This window comes from Polyodon spathula, chromosome 15, assembly GCF_017654505.1.
Source record: "Polyodon spathula isolate WHYD16114869_AA chromosome 15, ASM1765450v1, whole genome shotgun sequence".
In the NCBI taxonomy this organism is placed as follows: Eukaryota; Metazoa; Chordata; class Actinopteri; order Acipenseriformes; family Polyodontidae; genus Polyodon; species Polyodon spathula.
The window spans coordinates 3,039,630-3,056,587 of record NC_054548.1 but is presented as its reverse complement, the minus strand read 5'-3'; the positions used below and the strand labels follow the sequence as shown (position 1 = coordinate 3,056,587).

At 43.9% G+C, this 16,958-nt stretch overlaps 2 protein-coding genes and 1 long non-coding RNA gene across 3 annotated transcripts; all 3 read left to right on the top strand.

Annotated features, from left to right (window-relative positions):
- Nucleotides 1–250: 250 nt before the first annotated feature.
- Nucleotides 251–2,015, top strand: LOC121327486 (dnaJ homolog subfamily C member 28-like). Its single transcript, XM_041271557.1, is given in 3 exon segments — nt 251–259; nt 925–1,206; nt 1,209–2,015. Coding segments are annotated over 3 exon segments (1,098 nt in total).
- Nucleotides 2,016–4,083: 2,068 nt separating this feature from the next.
- Nucleotides 4,084–5,224, top strand: LOC121327643. The gene is made up of 3 exons (XR_005951587.1): nt 4,084–4,177; nt 4,438–4,534; nt 4,682–5,224. It is a non-coding gene; the product is annotated as an uncharacterized LOC121327643 (long non-coding RNA).
- A 251-nt stretch (nt 5,225–5,475) lies between these two features.
- On the top strand, nt 5,476–16,346 carry LOC121327759 (ubiquitin carboxyl-terminal hydrolase 27-like). The gene is made up of 9 exons (XM_041271943.1): nt 5,476–6,133; nt 6,245–6,318; nt 6,777–6,905; nt 9,754–9,849; nt 10,725–10,856; nt 11,694–11,732; nt 12,545–12,676; nt 14,367–14,503; nt 15,491–16,346. The coding sequence occupies exons 3-9, from the start codon at nt 6,831–6,833 to the stop codon at nt 15,540–15,542; spliced, it is 663 nt and encodes a 220-aa protein (XP_041127877.1). The 5' UTR covers nt 5,476–6,133; nt 6,245–6,318; nt 6,777–6,830; the 3' UTR covers nt 15,543–16,346.
- Nucleotides 16,347–16,958: the final 612 nt, after the last annotated feature.

Genomic DNA, 16,958 nt, shown 5'->3' with positions numbered 1-16,958 from the left:
TTTTCTGGGATTATGAGCTCAAGATCTCGTACAATAAAATAATCTCACAGTGGACTGAAAAAAGATAAAATACGCAGCACACACTTTTAATGGAAATCGACAGTTCCTCACATAATTGAAAAAAACACAACAATTGCTAAGCAGAAATGTATTATGCAAAAGCTGCACCTGTCTGCTTGAAGTCCGTTTCAATCGAGACTGTGCTTGAGAGCTGATAGCGGGTGCTCGGTTGACAGGTGTTTTCGTTTCAATGGAGACTGTGATTGAGAGCTGATAGCGGGTGCTTGGTTGACAGGTGTTACACTGTTGTGTAATAATAATAATAATAATAATAATAATAATAATAATAATTGTAGTTATTTTTTAAGCAATGTTAAAGTTATGCAGCGTGGTGAATGGACCATTACACAATCCGATAATCCAGTACCCAAGGTGTACCGTTTAAATCGGGCCGTGCTGGAACACCAGCAGTGTAATACAGCAGCGTTTCAATTGTAAGCCCCGTGTATGATGTAGGCAGGACATCCAATAGGAGGAGCAAGACATTTTAAAGTTATTTTTCCATATGAAGCTCTTTGAAAACGTTGCTTGAAAAGTAAGACTGGTCATTTAGTTGAAAAGGGCCCCCCTTTAGCAGGCATCTTATTTTTACACATCCAAGCTATTTATTCATGCTTTATTTTATACATGTGTAATGTATTGGTTATGTCGAGTTATACTTAACAGTTCTATAATCACGCAAACATTTGAATAATTAGGATTAAAGAAAAGTTTGGAACTTCATTAAACTACTATGCAGTATGTCTACTTCACATCCTACTATTAACAACACTAAACAAACTTCAAATCAGGAGATTTTCTTTCTTTTTTTTAAGGTCCCTGGCAGCAGTGGGCTCAGCCGCTGTGAAGATGAGTTGCTGCTAGTTGCTGACGGCTCCGTTCTCTGAGATCCACAGGGCTCTCCTGCCTCCCTGCTGCTTCGCTGCCCGGTGGCTGTCCAGCTGTAAGGTGAGCAGGGGCCTGCTGCACTGCTACAAACTGCTCTGCCTGCCAGAGGACGAGAGCAGCAGCCCGGAGGAGGTGAAGGAAGCCAATCTGAGGCTGGCTAAGGAGCTCCACCCTGACAGCGGCTCTGCCAGGGCAGACGCAGGGAAGTTCTCCCAGGTACAGGAGGCCTGCAGGACTGTGCTGGTACACCTAGCAGGAGGAGGAGGAGGGCTGCCGCAGGTGAGGAGCAAGAGGAGGAGGATGAGAAGCAGAAGCGGCAGGCGCCCCAGCACAGGCAGTACCTGAGCTTCGAGGGGGTGAGAATGGGGACGCCCAGCCAGAGGGAGCAGCAGTACAGACAGTTCCGGGTGGACAGAGCTATGGACCAAGTGCTGGACTACCGGAGGCGCAGCCTAGAGCGGCAGTCTTCGGAGGACGCCTTGACGGCCAGCGAGGTACGGAGGACTAAGAATATCAAGATCACCCAGGCCATCGAGAGGCTGGTGGAGGACCTCATCCAGGAGTCCATGGTCAAGGGGGACTTCAGCAACCTGAGTGGCAAGGGGAAGCCCCTCAGCAAGTTCAGCCACAGCAACCCATACGTGGACCCCATGACCCACAACCTGAACCGCATCCTCATCGAGAACGGCTACCAGCCCCAGTGGATCGTGGCGCACAAGGAGATCCGCGAGACCATCGCCCAGCTGAGGGCAGACCTGCTGGTGTCCGGTAGGAAGCTCGGGGAGCCCCTCACCCCCTCAAAGCAGAAGCAGTGGCTCCTCAACTGTGAAGCCTTCAGGGCAGACCTGGCCAGGCTCAACAAGAGGGTGGACGGCTTCAACTTGATCGTGCCCCTGCTGAGCCAGCAGATGGTGCATTTCAGTGCGGAGAGGGAGCTGAAGAGGGCACTGCACGCCTACCAGGAGCTGAGGGAGGAGCAGAGAAACTCAGAGGAGAAGGCGGGGACTGGGGAGGATGGGGATCCCAAAGGGGGCCTTTTTACATGGGTTCAAAACCTGTTCAAATAAGCACTTTGGTTAAGATGTGTTTAATATGGGATAATGTGTTCAACATTATCTAAAGAGGAATTAATTGCTATGATGCAGAGCTAGCAGCAAACAACTAAGGTGTGGTTAAAAAGTTGTTTGGAGCAGTGAAGTACCTTTTAAAATGATTTTATTCCAATCTGACAATTTGCCTTGGCACTTGCTTCACAGTAAGGGCCCATTCTGAAGCACTGTAATGCTATTTAAATGTAATAAACATGATTAGGTATTTCATTCTTGTGTACACATTTTTTTCTGATGTCTGTGGTATAAAACATATAAAACATATTCATTGGCTGATGGAGGTATGACACATTGTTCTGTGCTTATCTGCTCACCTTTGTTCTTCATGGCAGCAGTGAGCTTTTAGAAGTAGGCCCAGTGGTTGAAAAGGATTATGATCTTCACAGAGGCAGCAGTACGGAAACACGTATACAATGAAGTGTAAAGAAACTGTTCATGATGGCTCTAAGCTGCTTTGTGAGACTTTATGGATTGGTTTGCTAGGGACTGCTTTTTAAAGCCTATTTTAAATAAAAACATTTTCAATTGAGAAAAAAAAAAAAAAAAACAGAAAATGTTATACAGTAACACACTCTTCAAGACAAAAGCAAAACAGTGATGAAAACAGGATTTGAAGTTCTGAGGATGGGGAATTTGTGCTTGGTGATATGCAGAGGCTTCTCACTTCTAATGGAAGAGATGAGGAGAGTACCTGGACCATTTACTGTGATTACACCAGGGGTGTCCAATCACAGTCCTGGAGGGCCATTCCACCCCAGGTTTAACAACTAGAATGATAGGATGAACTACTTCAGGATCTGGATGGAGGTTTAATTGGCTCAATTAAACAATTTAGAACAGGGTTGGAACAAAGACCAGGAGTGGAAGGGCCAGCTTTGGCCTCCCCTGGATTAGACAATACTGCAGATGAGTTCTTTTGATCAGTTTTTTTTATTCATAAAGGCCAGTGCTCCCACTGCCAGTAATATGCAACCCTTGCTCAGGAGAATCGGATAAAAATCAAAGGCAAAAGGATCTTAGTGATTTGGTAATCTGAAAATGAATTAAAAACCCCAGCATGAGAACTGATTTAGCTGGAAAACATAATAATAATAATCTTTATATAGTGCCTTTCATAGTGGCCCACCATCACAAAGTGCTTTACGAGACTAGGGCGTGTGAGCTATGCATTGGCTGCAGAGTCACTTATAACAACGTCTCGCCCGAAAGACGGAGCACAAGTGACTTGCTCAGGGTCACACAATGAGACAGTGGCTGAGCATGCGAACCACTGGACCCCACAGGCTCCATGTCAGCAGATAGTTTGTGGTTAAACTGTATGTTTTGTTATAATAGACAACAGACAGTGATAACTTCCGTTGAACCAGTCTAGTATTATATGTTACATGATGCAACACAACATCCCACAAGCTTCTAGTAACAGGTTTGTCGTCTTGTGACAGATTGTAGCTGTTTCTTGCAGGTGAATGGAATGCCACACCCACAAGCATGTTGTTTTGAAAGCCTTGTTTTCTGCCTGTGTTTCTGGGGGGGGGGGCGGGGGGTTGTCCCTGCTGGCAGTCTGAGCCAGTGCTTTCTGACAGGTCTCTCCTGGTTGAACACACAGCAATGTGAGAAGATCTGGAGTGATTCCAACCCAGTCAAACCGCACCTGCTTCCCCTTCCTACTCATCCTCTGTACTAATTTGGAAGATCTGCTTACACACTACCACAGCGAAGCAGTTGTTGCCTTTGTCTGAAACATGCCTTGTTTGCTGCTGATTGGTCCGTTGCCTCGATCTGGAGTGCGGGTGTGTTGCGGTGTGGGAGTTTGGTCCCCTGCTGGCAGTTCTGAGCCGTTGCTTCTGACAGGGATTCTTCTCCTGGTTGAACAACATCACAATGTGAGAAGAGTGCTGGGGCTATGGGACGTAGTCGCAGGTATGTTATAATATCCTAAACAGAAACTAATGTGAGAAAGTTCAGTGCGTCACATTTTCAGTGTGTGTAAACAGCTTCAGACCAGGAAACAAGGTCTTCGTATTTTTGTTTTTCTGTAGTTCATACATGCGAAGACACTGCGATGGGAAACACCGTAGCGAATCACAGCACTTTCCCAGAGGAACACGGGACTCATCAGGGTAAGTGAGCAGATTCTGTGCCTGCCTGTGAGTTCAGAGGGTGGGCATCTAGTCAATGAAATGCTAAGCTAAGTTTGCCATTGTTTTTAGTGGATTAGTTAGTAAGCCTGGTGAATAATGATCCAAATCAAAAGAATAATAGAGATTTCTAGAGAACACACACAAATTCAACTACTAGTTCTGTAACGATAAAGCACAATGATAGCAATGTAACAAGGGCACTGCATTACTGCATTCAAATATTTTCTTTTTTTTTGCAGTAAAAGTTACTGGAATAAAAAACCTCGGCTCTACTTGCTATATGAACTCTTTGATCCAGTCCTTATTTGTGACCCCTGCGTTCAGGATCAAAATCAAGTAAGAAGTCCATGTTTCATGATAATAATGAATGTAAAGTTAGTGTTGTGTAGAGAGGAGTGAATTCCGGTTTCATTGCTATTGACAAGCTCCTCTGTCTGGTGAAATTAGATGAACAATGCCACCTCAACCCCTTCTTTTCTGCAGCGAATGTCAAAATGTGGATGAAAGCATGGCGTCTGATCTGCAGGACATTTTCATCAGATCAGATGCATTGCGCTGGTGAGTACAGCATGTTATAGCAGCATGTTCTGGGGTTTCATCAGCCCTGCTTCCCCTCATCGTGATCAGATGCATTGCGCTGGTGAGTACAGCATGTTATAGCAGCATGTTCTGGGGTTTCATCAGCCCTGCTTCCCCTCATCCTGATCAGATGCATTGCGCTGGTGAGTACAGCATGTTATAGCAGCATGTTCTGGGGTTTCATCAGCCCTGCCTCCCCTCATCCTGATCAGATGCATTGGGCTGGTGAGTACAGCATGTTATAGCAGCACGTTCTGGGGTTTCATCAGCCCTGCTTCCCCTCATCCTGATCAGATGCATTGCGCTGGTGAGTACAGCATGTTATAGCAGCATGTTCTGGGGTTTCATCAGCCCTGCTTCCCCTCATCCTGATCAGATGCATTGGGCTGGTGAGTACAGCATGTTATAGCAGCATGTTCTGGGGTTTCATCAGCCCTGCTTCCCCTCATCCTGATCAGATGCATTGCGCTGGTGATCATGTTATAGCAGCACGTTCTGGGGTTTCATCAGCCCTGCTTCCCCTCATCCTGATCAGATGCATTGGGCTGGTGAGTACAGCATGTTATAGCAGCATGTTCTGGGGTTTCATCAGCCCTGCTGAGTACAGCATGTTATAGCAGCATGTTCTGGGGTTTCATCAGCCCTGCTTCCCCTCATCGTGATCAGATGCATTGGGCTGGTGAGTACAGCATGTTATAGCAGCATGTTCTGGGGTTTCATCAGCCCTGCTTCCCCTCATCCTGATCAGATGCATTGGGCTGCTGAGTACAGCATGTTATAGCAGCATGTTCTGGGGTTTCATCAGCCCTCTCTTGCTTCCCCTCATCCTAGCCTAATAATATGTATAAGGACATGAGAAAAGTGTGGGAATGAGAAAAGGCCATTGGTCCCTTATTAACACACCCTTTGCCTAATGGGGGGTCTCATTTAAAAGCGCAGAATCCAGTCTTGTTTTAAATGTTCCCAGTGTTTTAGATTCTACTACATCACCTGGTGGGCTATTTCATGCATTTATAACTCTGTGTAACAAAGTGCTTCTTACCTTTTGTTCTAACCCCCCTTTTACTCAGCTTCCATGTATGCCCTCTTGCTGTTCTCACTGTGATAGATTTGAAGTCGTGTCTTGGGTTCACTTTGTCCAGACAATTTGAAAAACTTCAATCAAGTCCCCCCTTCTCCTCCTTCTTTTCTATACAAGTGCCATCATTTTGACCTGTGGTTGCCGTGTCTGTATGGCTCCTAGCTCAAAGCACAACACTGTGTGAAGTGTATATGGAAGCAGTGTTCCCCTCCAGAGTGCCTGGCTTGCAGCTTGTTCTCGAGAGCAGTTTAAAAGGGACAGGCAGGTGCAGTCAGGTGTGTTATTTTGTTTTTCCCAATTATAAAGCTTGTAAAATGTTCCTGTGAGATGATGCTGAGACTGCATCGAACGCAGTCAGTCAGGTAACAGGCTTGCTTTTCTTTCAGTAAACAGACAGCAGGACATTGAAGAATTCTTCCAAGTGGTAATAAATGCTATTGATGACAAGGAAGTCAGAAAGGTAAGGTTTTGAAGTAACACATCAATTCTACTTCATTCTTTCTTTTTTAATTATTTTTTAAATTCTACTTCATTCTGATGTCAAACTGATGTCTGAGGACGTTACACATCTGCCGAAATGTTTGTCGTTTTTTTCTTGGTAATGATGAAAAAATGAAAGCATGATCATTTATACTGTAGATGAGACATGTGCAACCAGCAGTTCTTGTGTAATCATGAAGTCTGGTGTTTTTTTTTAATGCATTTCTTCACATTTCTTTTATTGGCATGATAAACCTGACCTTTTCAATTTACTGTATATTTACATAATACAAAATATATTCAACTGTTCCACTGCAATTACACAACAGGAGCATTGCCAGGGCATGCTGTACAGCTTCACCTGTTTTTACACAGGGATATAGCATGTTGGCTCATGGCTGTCACTTTGACACATATTTTTGCTCTGGTGAAATGCAGGTGTATGAAATGGGGATCATCAACTCTCTCAGATGTACCGGGTGCTAACAGGAGATGATTAAAGAAACAGCTAATCTGGACATTTCCCTGACCCTGAAAGCCAGTACTAATGAGTACTTCAAGCACCTGGTAAGATTCTGTGCACAACCCTCAAAAGAGCTACCCTTAGGGATGTTTACCAGTCCTTTTATACAGTGCTTTTATCCAGTCATTTTATACAGTGCTTTTATACAGTCGTTTATACAGTCTTTTTATACAGTTGTTAATACAGTGCTTTTATCCAGTGCTTTTATCCAGTGCTTTTATCCAGTCGTTTATACAGTCCTTTTATACAGTACTTTTATATAGTCCTTTTATACAGTGTTTTATACAGTGTTTTATATAGTCATTTTATACAGTGCTTTTATACAATGCTTTTGTAGTCCTTTTAGCCAGTCCTTTTATACAGTGCTTTTATACAGTCCTTTTATATAGTCCTTTTATACAGTGTTTTATACAGTGTTTTATATAGTCATTTTATACAGTGCTTTTATACAATGCTTTTATACAGTCCTTTTATATAGTCCTTTTATACAGTATTTTATACAGTGCTTTTATACAGTGTTTTATATAGTCATTTTATACAGTGCTTTTATATAGTGCTTTTGTAGTCCTTTTATCCAGTCCTTTATACAGTGCTTTTATCCAGTCCTTTTATCCAGTGCTTTTATACAGTCCTTTTATATAGTCCTTTTATACAGTGCTTTTATACAGTGTTTTATACAGTGTTTTATATAGCCATTTTATACAATGCTTTTATACAGTGCTTTTATCCAGTCGTTTATACAGTCCTTTTATACAGTACTTTATACAGTGCTTTTATACAGCGTTTTATACAGTGTTTTATATAGTCATTTTATACAGTCCTTTTATATGGTGCTTTTATACAGTCATTTTATAGAGATATTTTCCCATGTCTATACTGTGCATGGCTTTACCATTTTAAGATACTTTAATGGTCTGGATAGACACGATATACAGGATACGAAGGGATCAGTGAAATGGTACGAAAAATATACGATGCTGATACCCATTCGACACCAAAAGGTTACGTCCATCACGACAAACGGTAGGAGTAGAACCAGTATGGAACGAAATAATTACGAAGTTGATACCCACGGACATATTCTGTGACTTTTGATCCACGAAATTTTAGGAGCCGAATCCACGAACACAATTTGGGATAAAGTATGAACACGAAATGAGCTAGCCCGACATATTCTGTGTTTTTATTTATATGCTTTACTATCCCTTTCTGTGCTTTACAATGCTTCCCTATGCTTTACCATACCCATATGTGCTTTACAATGCTTCCATATGCTTTACCATCCCTCTCTGTGCTTTACAATGCTTCCCTATGCTTTACCATACCCCTATGTGCTTTACAATGCTGCCTTATGCTTTACCACCTCTCTGTGCTTTACAATGCTTCCCTATGCTTTACCATACCCCAATGTGCTTTACAATGCTGCCTTATGCTTTACCAGACCTCTTTGTGCTTTACAATGCTTCCCTTTGCGTTACCAGACCTATCTGTGCTTTACAATGCTTCCCTATGCTTTACCAGACCTATCTGTGCTTTACAATGCTTTTCTATGCATTACCAGACCTATCTGTGCTTTATAATGCTCTCCTATGCTTCCCTATGCTTTACCATGCTTTTGCTATGCTTTTGCTATGGGAAGCGTTTTAAAGGGTAAAACATGTAAGAAAAAGGTGCAGGGTAGTGCTGTTTGCCCTCCTTCATCTTGGGTATACCTTGGGTATTCTCTCGTGTTTGTGTAGAGCACCCTGTCCTGAGCGGGTTCATCCCCTTTGTGTTTCAGCTAGGTAGATGGTTCAGATAGGGACAGGGTTATTCTCTCATGTTTTGTAGAGCACCCTGTCCTGAGCGGGTTCATCCCCTTTGTGTTTCAGCTAGGTAGATGGTTCAGATAGGGACAGGGTTATTCTCTCATGTTTTGTAGAGCACCCTGTCCTGAGCGGGTTCATCCCCTTTGTGTTTCAGCTGGGTAGATGGTTCAGATAGGCACAGGGTAATTCTCTCGTGTTTGTGTCGAGCACCCTGTCCTGAGCGGGTTCATCCCCTTTGTGTTTCAGCTGGGTAGATGGTTCAGATAGGCACAGGGTTATTCTCTCGTGTTTTGTAGAGCACCCTGTCCTGAGCGGGTTCATTCCCTTTGTGTTTCAGCTGGGTAGATGGTTCAGATAGGCACAGGGTTATTCTCTTGTGTTTGTGTAGAGCACCCTGTCCTGAGCGGGTTCATTCCCTTTGTGTTTCAGCTGGGTAGATGGTTCAGATAGGCACAGGGTTATTCTCTCGTGTTTGTGTAGAGCACCCTGTCCTGAGCGGGTTCATCCCCTTTGTGTTTCAGCTGGGTAGATGGTTCAGATAGACACAGGGTTATTCTCTTGTGTTTGTGTAGAGCACCCTGTCCTGAGCGGGTTCATTCCCTTTGTGTTTCAGCTGGGTAGATGGTTCAGATAGGCACAGGGTTATTCTCTCGTGTTTGTGTAGAGCACCCTGTCCTGAGCGGGTTCATCCCCTTTGTGTTTCAGCTGGGTAGATGGTTCAGATAGGCACAGGGTTATTCTCTCGTGTTTGTGTAGAGCACCCTGTCCTGAGCGGGTTCATCCCCTTTGTGTTTCAGCTGGGTAGATGGTTCAGATAGGCACAGGGTTATTCTCTCGTGTTTGTGTAGAGCACCCTGTCCTGAGCGAGTTCATTCCCTTTGTGTTTACATTCCGGTGTTGGGTTCCAGTAGCTAGGCACCTGCTAATATGTTGGTATTAATGATTTACATAGGCAGATTCAATCTTATCGACACAGCCATATGAAAACACATCGTTTAAGTCTGCTCTAAATTACAAATATGCCCCATGCTTTACTGAAGCACTGCACACTCACATTCATACAATGATCTGTTTTATGCACTAGGAGGAGGCTCTGAGGCACTTTGTGAAAAACGAGACTATGCAAGGGGGTGACAAGCCCTTCTGTGGGAGCTGCGAGACCAAACAAGTCATGATCAGGGTAGGTGCCTGTTGTGCTGCAGTAAATTTCCACCGTGCTTGACTCTGTCTGCAGGCAGAAGTGGTGACGCTTCAACGAGGCCTGATCCCTAGTGCTAGATTTAAAAAAGAACAAGGCTTATTCCACGCCATTGTTACGTTACAAATTGATCATTTTCTCTAGGGTTAATATACAACAAATGTTCCTAAATATTCTTTGCGAGAGGTCCTTTTTGTTCATTTACGACATTGACATCTTATCAACTAAAAATTTTCATTTTCAATATTGTCAGTGAGTACAGTACAGGGGAAGACATAATCCTCTCTCACTGAAGTCTTGTTACTGGAGAGAGTGATCTCGACCAGAGATAGTAATATTTTCTCATCTTAAAATGGCTGTGACACACGACGAGTTACACAAGTTGTTCAATCATTTACCAGAAACAAACTGGGCCGACGGCTGCCAAGGTCAAAATTCAATAATTAAACAAACATAATTAATTTGCTGTATTAATTTTTAAGTGTTAAAAAATATGTATATTTACGCTTTTCTTTCAGAAACAGGAATTTTCAGGGGGGGAACTATATATTAGACAGCAATGGGTACATTTCACAGAAATCAGGAAATCTCTGTTAACTGTGAAAACAATACAGCCCTAGCCTGCTCTCCGAGGCTTCAGTGTGACACAGCACAGTGCTAGTGAATGTCACTACCCTGTATGTTGCTTGATTCACGCATGGTTGACTTGGCACAGTTCACTTCAGTCAGTGGAATAAGAGGCACACAATGAAGACTGTCCTGAAGAGGAATTGAAAAGGCATTCAATACGATGCAGAAACTGACATGCTGTAACCTTTGACCTGCTGTTTACTGCTGAACTTGCTGTGTCTCTGCAGAAAACCTCCTTCTCAACACTACCTCCAGTTCTGGTGATTCACCTGAACAGGTTCACCCACGACTCCTGGAAAAATGAGAACGTGAAGCTGGAACAACCCCTCCTCATTCCAGAGACGCTGACATTTAAAAAGGTACGCTCTGAGACTGGGATTGCGCAGCATGCTTCTCACATGTCATGGTAAAGGTACGCTCTGAGACTGGGATTGCACAGCATGCTTCTCACACGTCATGGTAAAGGTACGCTCTGAGACTGGGATTGCACAGCATGCTTCTCACACGTCATGGTAAAGGTACGCTCTGAGACTGGGATTGCACAGCATGCTTCTCACACGTCATGGTAAAGGTACGCTCTGAGACTGGGATTGCACAGCATGCTTCTCACACGTCATGGTAAAGGTACGCTCTGAGACTGGGATTGCACAGCATGCTTCTCACACGTCATGGTAAAGGTACGCTCAGAGACTGGGATTGCACAGCATGCTTCTCACACGTCATGGTAAAGGTACGCTCTGAGACTGGGATTGCACAGCATGCTTCTCACACGTCATGGTAAAGGTACTCTCAGAGACTGGGATTGCACAGCATGCTTCTCACACATCATGGTAAAGGTACGCTCTGAGACTGGGATTGCACAGCATGCTTCTCACACGTCATGGTAAAGGTACGCTCTGAGACTGGGATTGCACAGCATGCTTCTCACACGTCATGGTAAAGGTACGCTCTGAGACTGGGATTGCACAGCATGCAAAAGAATGCCATTAATCTTGTTGTGCTCTTCTATTTGCTACATCGATTCAGTTATTGCCCACCTGATTCCTCACAGTAATACTTATTTATTATTAGCAACCTAACAGCAATATTCCAGGCTCTGTGTTTTGTGCTGCAGTTCTCAGTATCTGGAGAAATGCACACGTGATTTCTGCTGGCATACATTCCAAGCATGCTTTCTGCTTCTGTTTTGTTTCCAGGAATCAGACGTTTATGTTCCAGTGTGCAGCAGTTCAGAGGTACTTTGTTTCATATACTATGCCAAATTAAAGGCAGGTTCTGATCAGGTTAGACTCCATTCCATTGTTTTGAGTAGTTCATCAGATGAAGCCGACTCTTTAAATTAAAGGCAGGTTCTGATCAGGTTAGTCTCCATTCCATTGTTTTGAGTAGTTCATCAGATGAAGCTGACTCTCTCTGTTCATAAGGAATTTGATGAGGCATGGGATCCTTACAGCATGGCTAGTTCTGAGGCTTCTCATTGGATACACAGTGGAAGTGCATTGTGGTTTACACTCTCTCTCTGAGCAAGGCTGTGTGGAAGTGCATTGTGGTTTACACTCTCTCTGAGCAGGGCTGTGTGGAAGTGCATTGTGGTTTACACTCTCTCTCTGAGCAGGGCTGTGTGGAAGTGCATTGTGGTTTACACTCTCTCTGAGCAGGACTGTGTGGAAGTGCATTGTGGTTTACACTCTCTCTCTGAGCAGGGCTGTGTGGAAGTGCATTGTGGTTTACACTCTCTCTGAGCAGGGCTGTGTGGAAGTGCATTGTGGTTTACACTCTCTCTGAGCAGGGCTGTGTGGAAGTGCATTGTGGTTTACACTGTCTCTCTGAGCAGGCCTGTGTGGAAGGGCATTGCAGTTTACACTCTGAGCAGGGCTGTGTGGAAGTGCATTGTGTTTTACACTGTCTCTCTGAGCAGGGCTGTGTGGAAGTGCATTGTGGTTTACTCTCTCTGAGCAGTGCTGTGTGGAATTGCATTGTGGTTTACAATGTCTTTGAGCAGGACCGTGTGGAATTGCATTGTGGTTTACACTCTCTCTCTGAGCAGGACTGTATGCACTATGAACTCTTCTCTATCTCTGTGCATGCTGGGAATCTGGACAGTGGGCACTATTATGCTTTCATCAAACACCACGAGGACAGGCAGTGGTACATCTGTGATGACACATCCGTCCGCAAGGTAAACACCTCTTCAGCTGCTTCTGCTGGGAATGCTGTCCTAATGGAACTGGGTACTGAGCCCCCTGGTGTGCATTTCACTGCTCGGAGAGCAACTTTCCAGGTCCTTAATGAATGCGTGTATGGATGCAACCTGCATCACAACTGGATGAGACGCATTCAATCACAGCTCACTAGGGTTCATTAGCATTGCAGTACTGCGCTGAACCAGCCGCTGCTGAGCTACAGGATGTGTCGTTTTGAAAAGCACACATATAGGAAGAACCGTAAACTTTATTATCTGAAGCGTTTCATCAATGAAATGATGGAGCCGCATTTCCTGGGATCACGCAGGAATATTTCCACTTGGCCAGAGCAAACGCGTGCTTGTGTTCACTACTTCTGAGAGTGTGCAGATATTCCATTGAGGATTCCACACCAATGGGTTTTATCAACAACAGGAGCCCTGCCAGGGAAGAGTACAGGCTTCATGAAAGAGTTGTATCGAGAATTATTCCATACATAGTAGTCTATGCACCTCCATTTGCTATGTACTGTAGGTTATAAATGACTCAAGTGTACAATAAATATGCACCACAGTAACCCAAACTGAATGCATGGGGAGTTAGGCAAGCCTGATTTTATCAGCTGCTCAAAAAATTAATAATTCTAAAGCGGCTATCCAATTTCAAAAAGTTCCCAAGATACATGTACAAGATGCACCGAGGTGAGGGTTAGGCTACTTGAATAGGATCAGAGCTGTCCCATAACGTTACTACAGCAGGTAGCTTTCCAATGAGAGACAGCCAAACAGACAGACAGGCAGGCAGGCAGGCAGGCAGGCAGGCAGGCAGGCAGGCAGGCAGGCAGGCAGGCAGACAGGCAGGCAGGCAGGCAGACAGGCAGGCAGGCAGGCAGGCAGGCAGGCAGGCAGACAGGCAGGAGGCAGGGCAGGCAGGCAGGCAGCAGGCAGACAGGCAGGCAGGCAGGCAGGCAGGCAGGCAGACAGGCAGGCAGGCAGGCATGTCAGACAGACAGCAGGACAGGCAGGCAGGCAGGCAGGCAGGCAGCGTAAGGCAACAGGCAGGCAGGCAGGCAGGCAGGCAGGCAGGCAGGCAGGCAGGCAGGCAGGCAGGCAGCAGGCAGGCAGGCAGACAGGCAGGCAGGCAGGCAGGCAGACAGGCAGGCAGGCAGGCAGGCAGGCGGGCAGGCAAGGCAGGCAGGCGGGCAGGCTGCTGTCGTTTAATGTCATGCCAGCGTAATTAAAAATATCTGAAAATTCTAAAAAAATGTTTGCTCTTGACAAAATGCCACCATTGGACTAAACCATGGGTTAGACATGTTCCCTGGTAAACAGGATGTGTGGCTGCAGGAGATGCAACATGTGTATGCGCATGTGCAACTTAGCATTGCCTTCAATAAACCTGATCAATACAAAAAGCACAGCACCACTTTATTTTTGAGGTTTTCAATCAAACTTCCAAATATAGGTGGACACAGACCCCTAAACACACTAGTGAAATCTAAAGGATGCCTCTGTATTGCGTGACGTTAGATTAATGATATAAAATATATATTTAAAGTTTTACCTATCAGTTGTCTCACCCTGTGGTTGGGTTTGTTATTGCATTATTACATCTGTGTAAAAGATGATGATTAGTTGTACTGGTACATTTAATGACCAATGTTGACCCTTTAATGCTTCTTTTTAGACACACTGGAATTATATTCAAAAGAAGCTGAGGATGAATGATTTGAGACGACATGACGCTCACTCAGTGACAGGCAGGCGCCGGAGCTACAGCAGGGACCATAGCCGGAGCCAATACTGGTGCCACAGGCCAGTGAGGTGAGGCTTGATCCTTCACAGCCAGCTCAGCCCTTTGATTACCAGCATTGCTCCTCTGCAACAAATGCACTTACTGTAGGGTCTTCTCATTGCAGCAAAACTACATAAAAAACCAAACCCAATCAGAACAGTTTCTACCAGCTCCCTTTTATTTTGGTTTGCTGAAATTAGATTTTCCTGAGAAACTGTTCTTTTTAAATAGAGGGCTCCACCTTTATAAGGCGTCTCTTTATACTGTGGAATCGGTTATAAGGTCCTGTCCCCCATTAACCCTGTAATGCCATTGGAGCAGCACTTTTATATTCATTATAATGTGGAACACCATTAACTCAATAATGCCATTATTATAATAATACACAAATGAGGCAGGGGTCATTTAGAAGCCAATGAAATACTTTCATACATTTTCTTTGCAATGAACCTCCCTTTTTAATATAGAGGTAGCTGTCAAGTGTGCAGTTTTGAAAGGAACACATGTTATAGCAAATGTGTATTTTCATTTTAAACGTGATATCTGGTACTACATCAGGTACAGAAATCTCCCCAAGTCCCCACCCTTTAACTGGCTAATAACCAATCAGCTGCTTCCCCTATTGACTGAAATACTTCAGTGAATAACACGCTTTGACCCAGAAGACACTGCTGGGGTGAAATGAGAAAGGAAGTAAAGTAGAAACAGACTTCCTTGAAGACACAGCTTGCAAACAAAGTTCTTTTACCAGATATCATGTTTGAAATGTTAATACAGGTTTGCGGTAAAATATGTTTCTTTCAAAATTGCTCATTTGAGAGCTGCAGTATGAAGCTAACGGAAGTGCACAGTGTAAGATTTATGGAACTGGGTTTCTTTTTATAATTACTTTAACAAGAGTATTCCAAAATAACTTGTAGTTCATATTACAGTAAAACCTTAATATCAAAGTGTTTTACATCTTTAAATGCTGCCAGACTGTTTAATGTTGTTTTTTGTTTGTTTTGATTTTCAAGGACAAGTGGCTGCAGCACTGCAATCCTATTGATGTATGAGGTGATGCAATGAGAGTGAAAGGGATACTGAAACTACACGGTGACAGGAGTCTGCTTGTTTAATATACAGGCTCATTCACTGGAATATATGAACACGTCTGTGTATAATCTCCCTATTGATGTATGAGGTGATGCAATGAGAGTGAAAGGGATACTGAAACTACACTGTGACAGGAGTCTGCTTGTTTAATATACGGGCTCATTCACTGGAATATATGAACACGTCTGTGTATAATCTCCCTATTGATGTATGAGGTGATGCAATGAGAGTGAAAGGGATACTGAAACTACACTGTGACAGGAGTCTGCTTGTTTAATATACGGGCTCATTCACTGGAATATTTGCAGAAAAACACAAAGACAATCCACAACAAAACAATAAAACTTAGGCAAACTACTGAAGGGGGAGAGAGGGTACAGCAGTGTTGGCCTGTCCAATAAATCCTGTGTTGCGCTGTTTCTCTTTGAGGGAACGCACTCGACAGTACGGACCAAATCTAGCTCCAGGTGGCAAGTCTGTATTCCATTATAAGACTTCAATAAATACATTTGATGAATCATTCCTCCACATCTCTCATGCTGTAATAAACCATTCACATGCGTTTCTCAGCTTTGTGTAAACACAGTGACCCCTGCTGTGCTGAAATGATTACACCACTTCTACCACACCCTTCCCTTCCCTTCCACAGCGAGGCCCCCACACAGAGAGAGCGTGCGTGACAGGGCCAAAATGTGGGGATGTGACCTAGCCAAATAAAATCAGTATCATTTGAAATCTTGCCTCTAAAATGTTTTTTAATCATCAATACTAGTTGTTGTCATACTGAGCTGACATGGCCCTTGATTCATACAGATTTTATTTGATCATTTAAGACTTCATATTAGGAACATTACTGGTTCTTATAAATCCTAGATATTTGTTTCCAATGTGCAGCTCTGGCCAAAAGTTTTGCATCACCCTGTAGAATGAACTAAATTTGCTTCATAAAATCGAATAAACACTGCTGAATAATGTTACGCTACCATATTGAATTATATACCACTTTGTAGCTTTCCATATACTTAATGAAAAACTGACAACATTTTCTAAATCTAACATGAAATACTGACCTGCTATTATGGCTTCCGGTAGACTATTGCAATATAATTTTGTAGTTTATTTTATTACATGATGTTAAATAAAATACCAAAATCTTCTATGAGTGGGGACACTGCAACATGCACTCTCTTCTGTGAGTGGGGACACTGCAGAATGCACTCTCTTCTGTGAGTGGGGACACTGCAACATGCACTCTCTTCTGTGAGTGGGGACACTGCAACATGCACTCTCTTCTGTGAGTGGGGACACTGCAGCATGCACTCTCTTCTGTGAGTGGGGACACTGCAGCATGCACTCTCTTCTGTGAGTGGGGACACTGCAGCATGCACT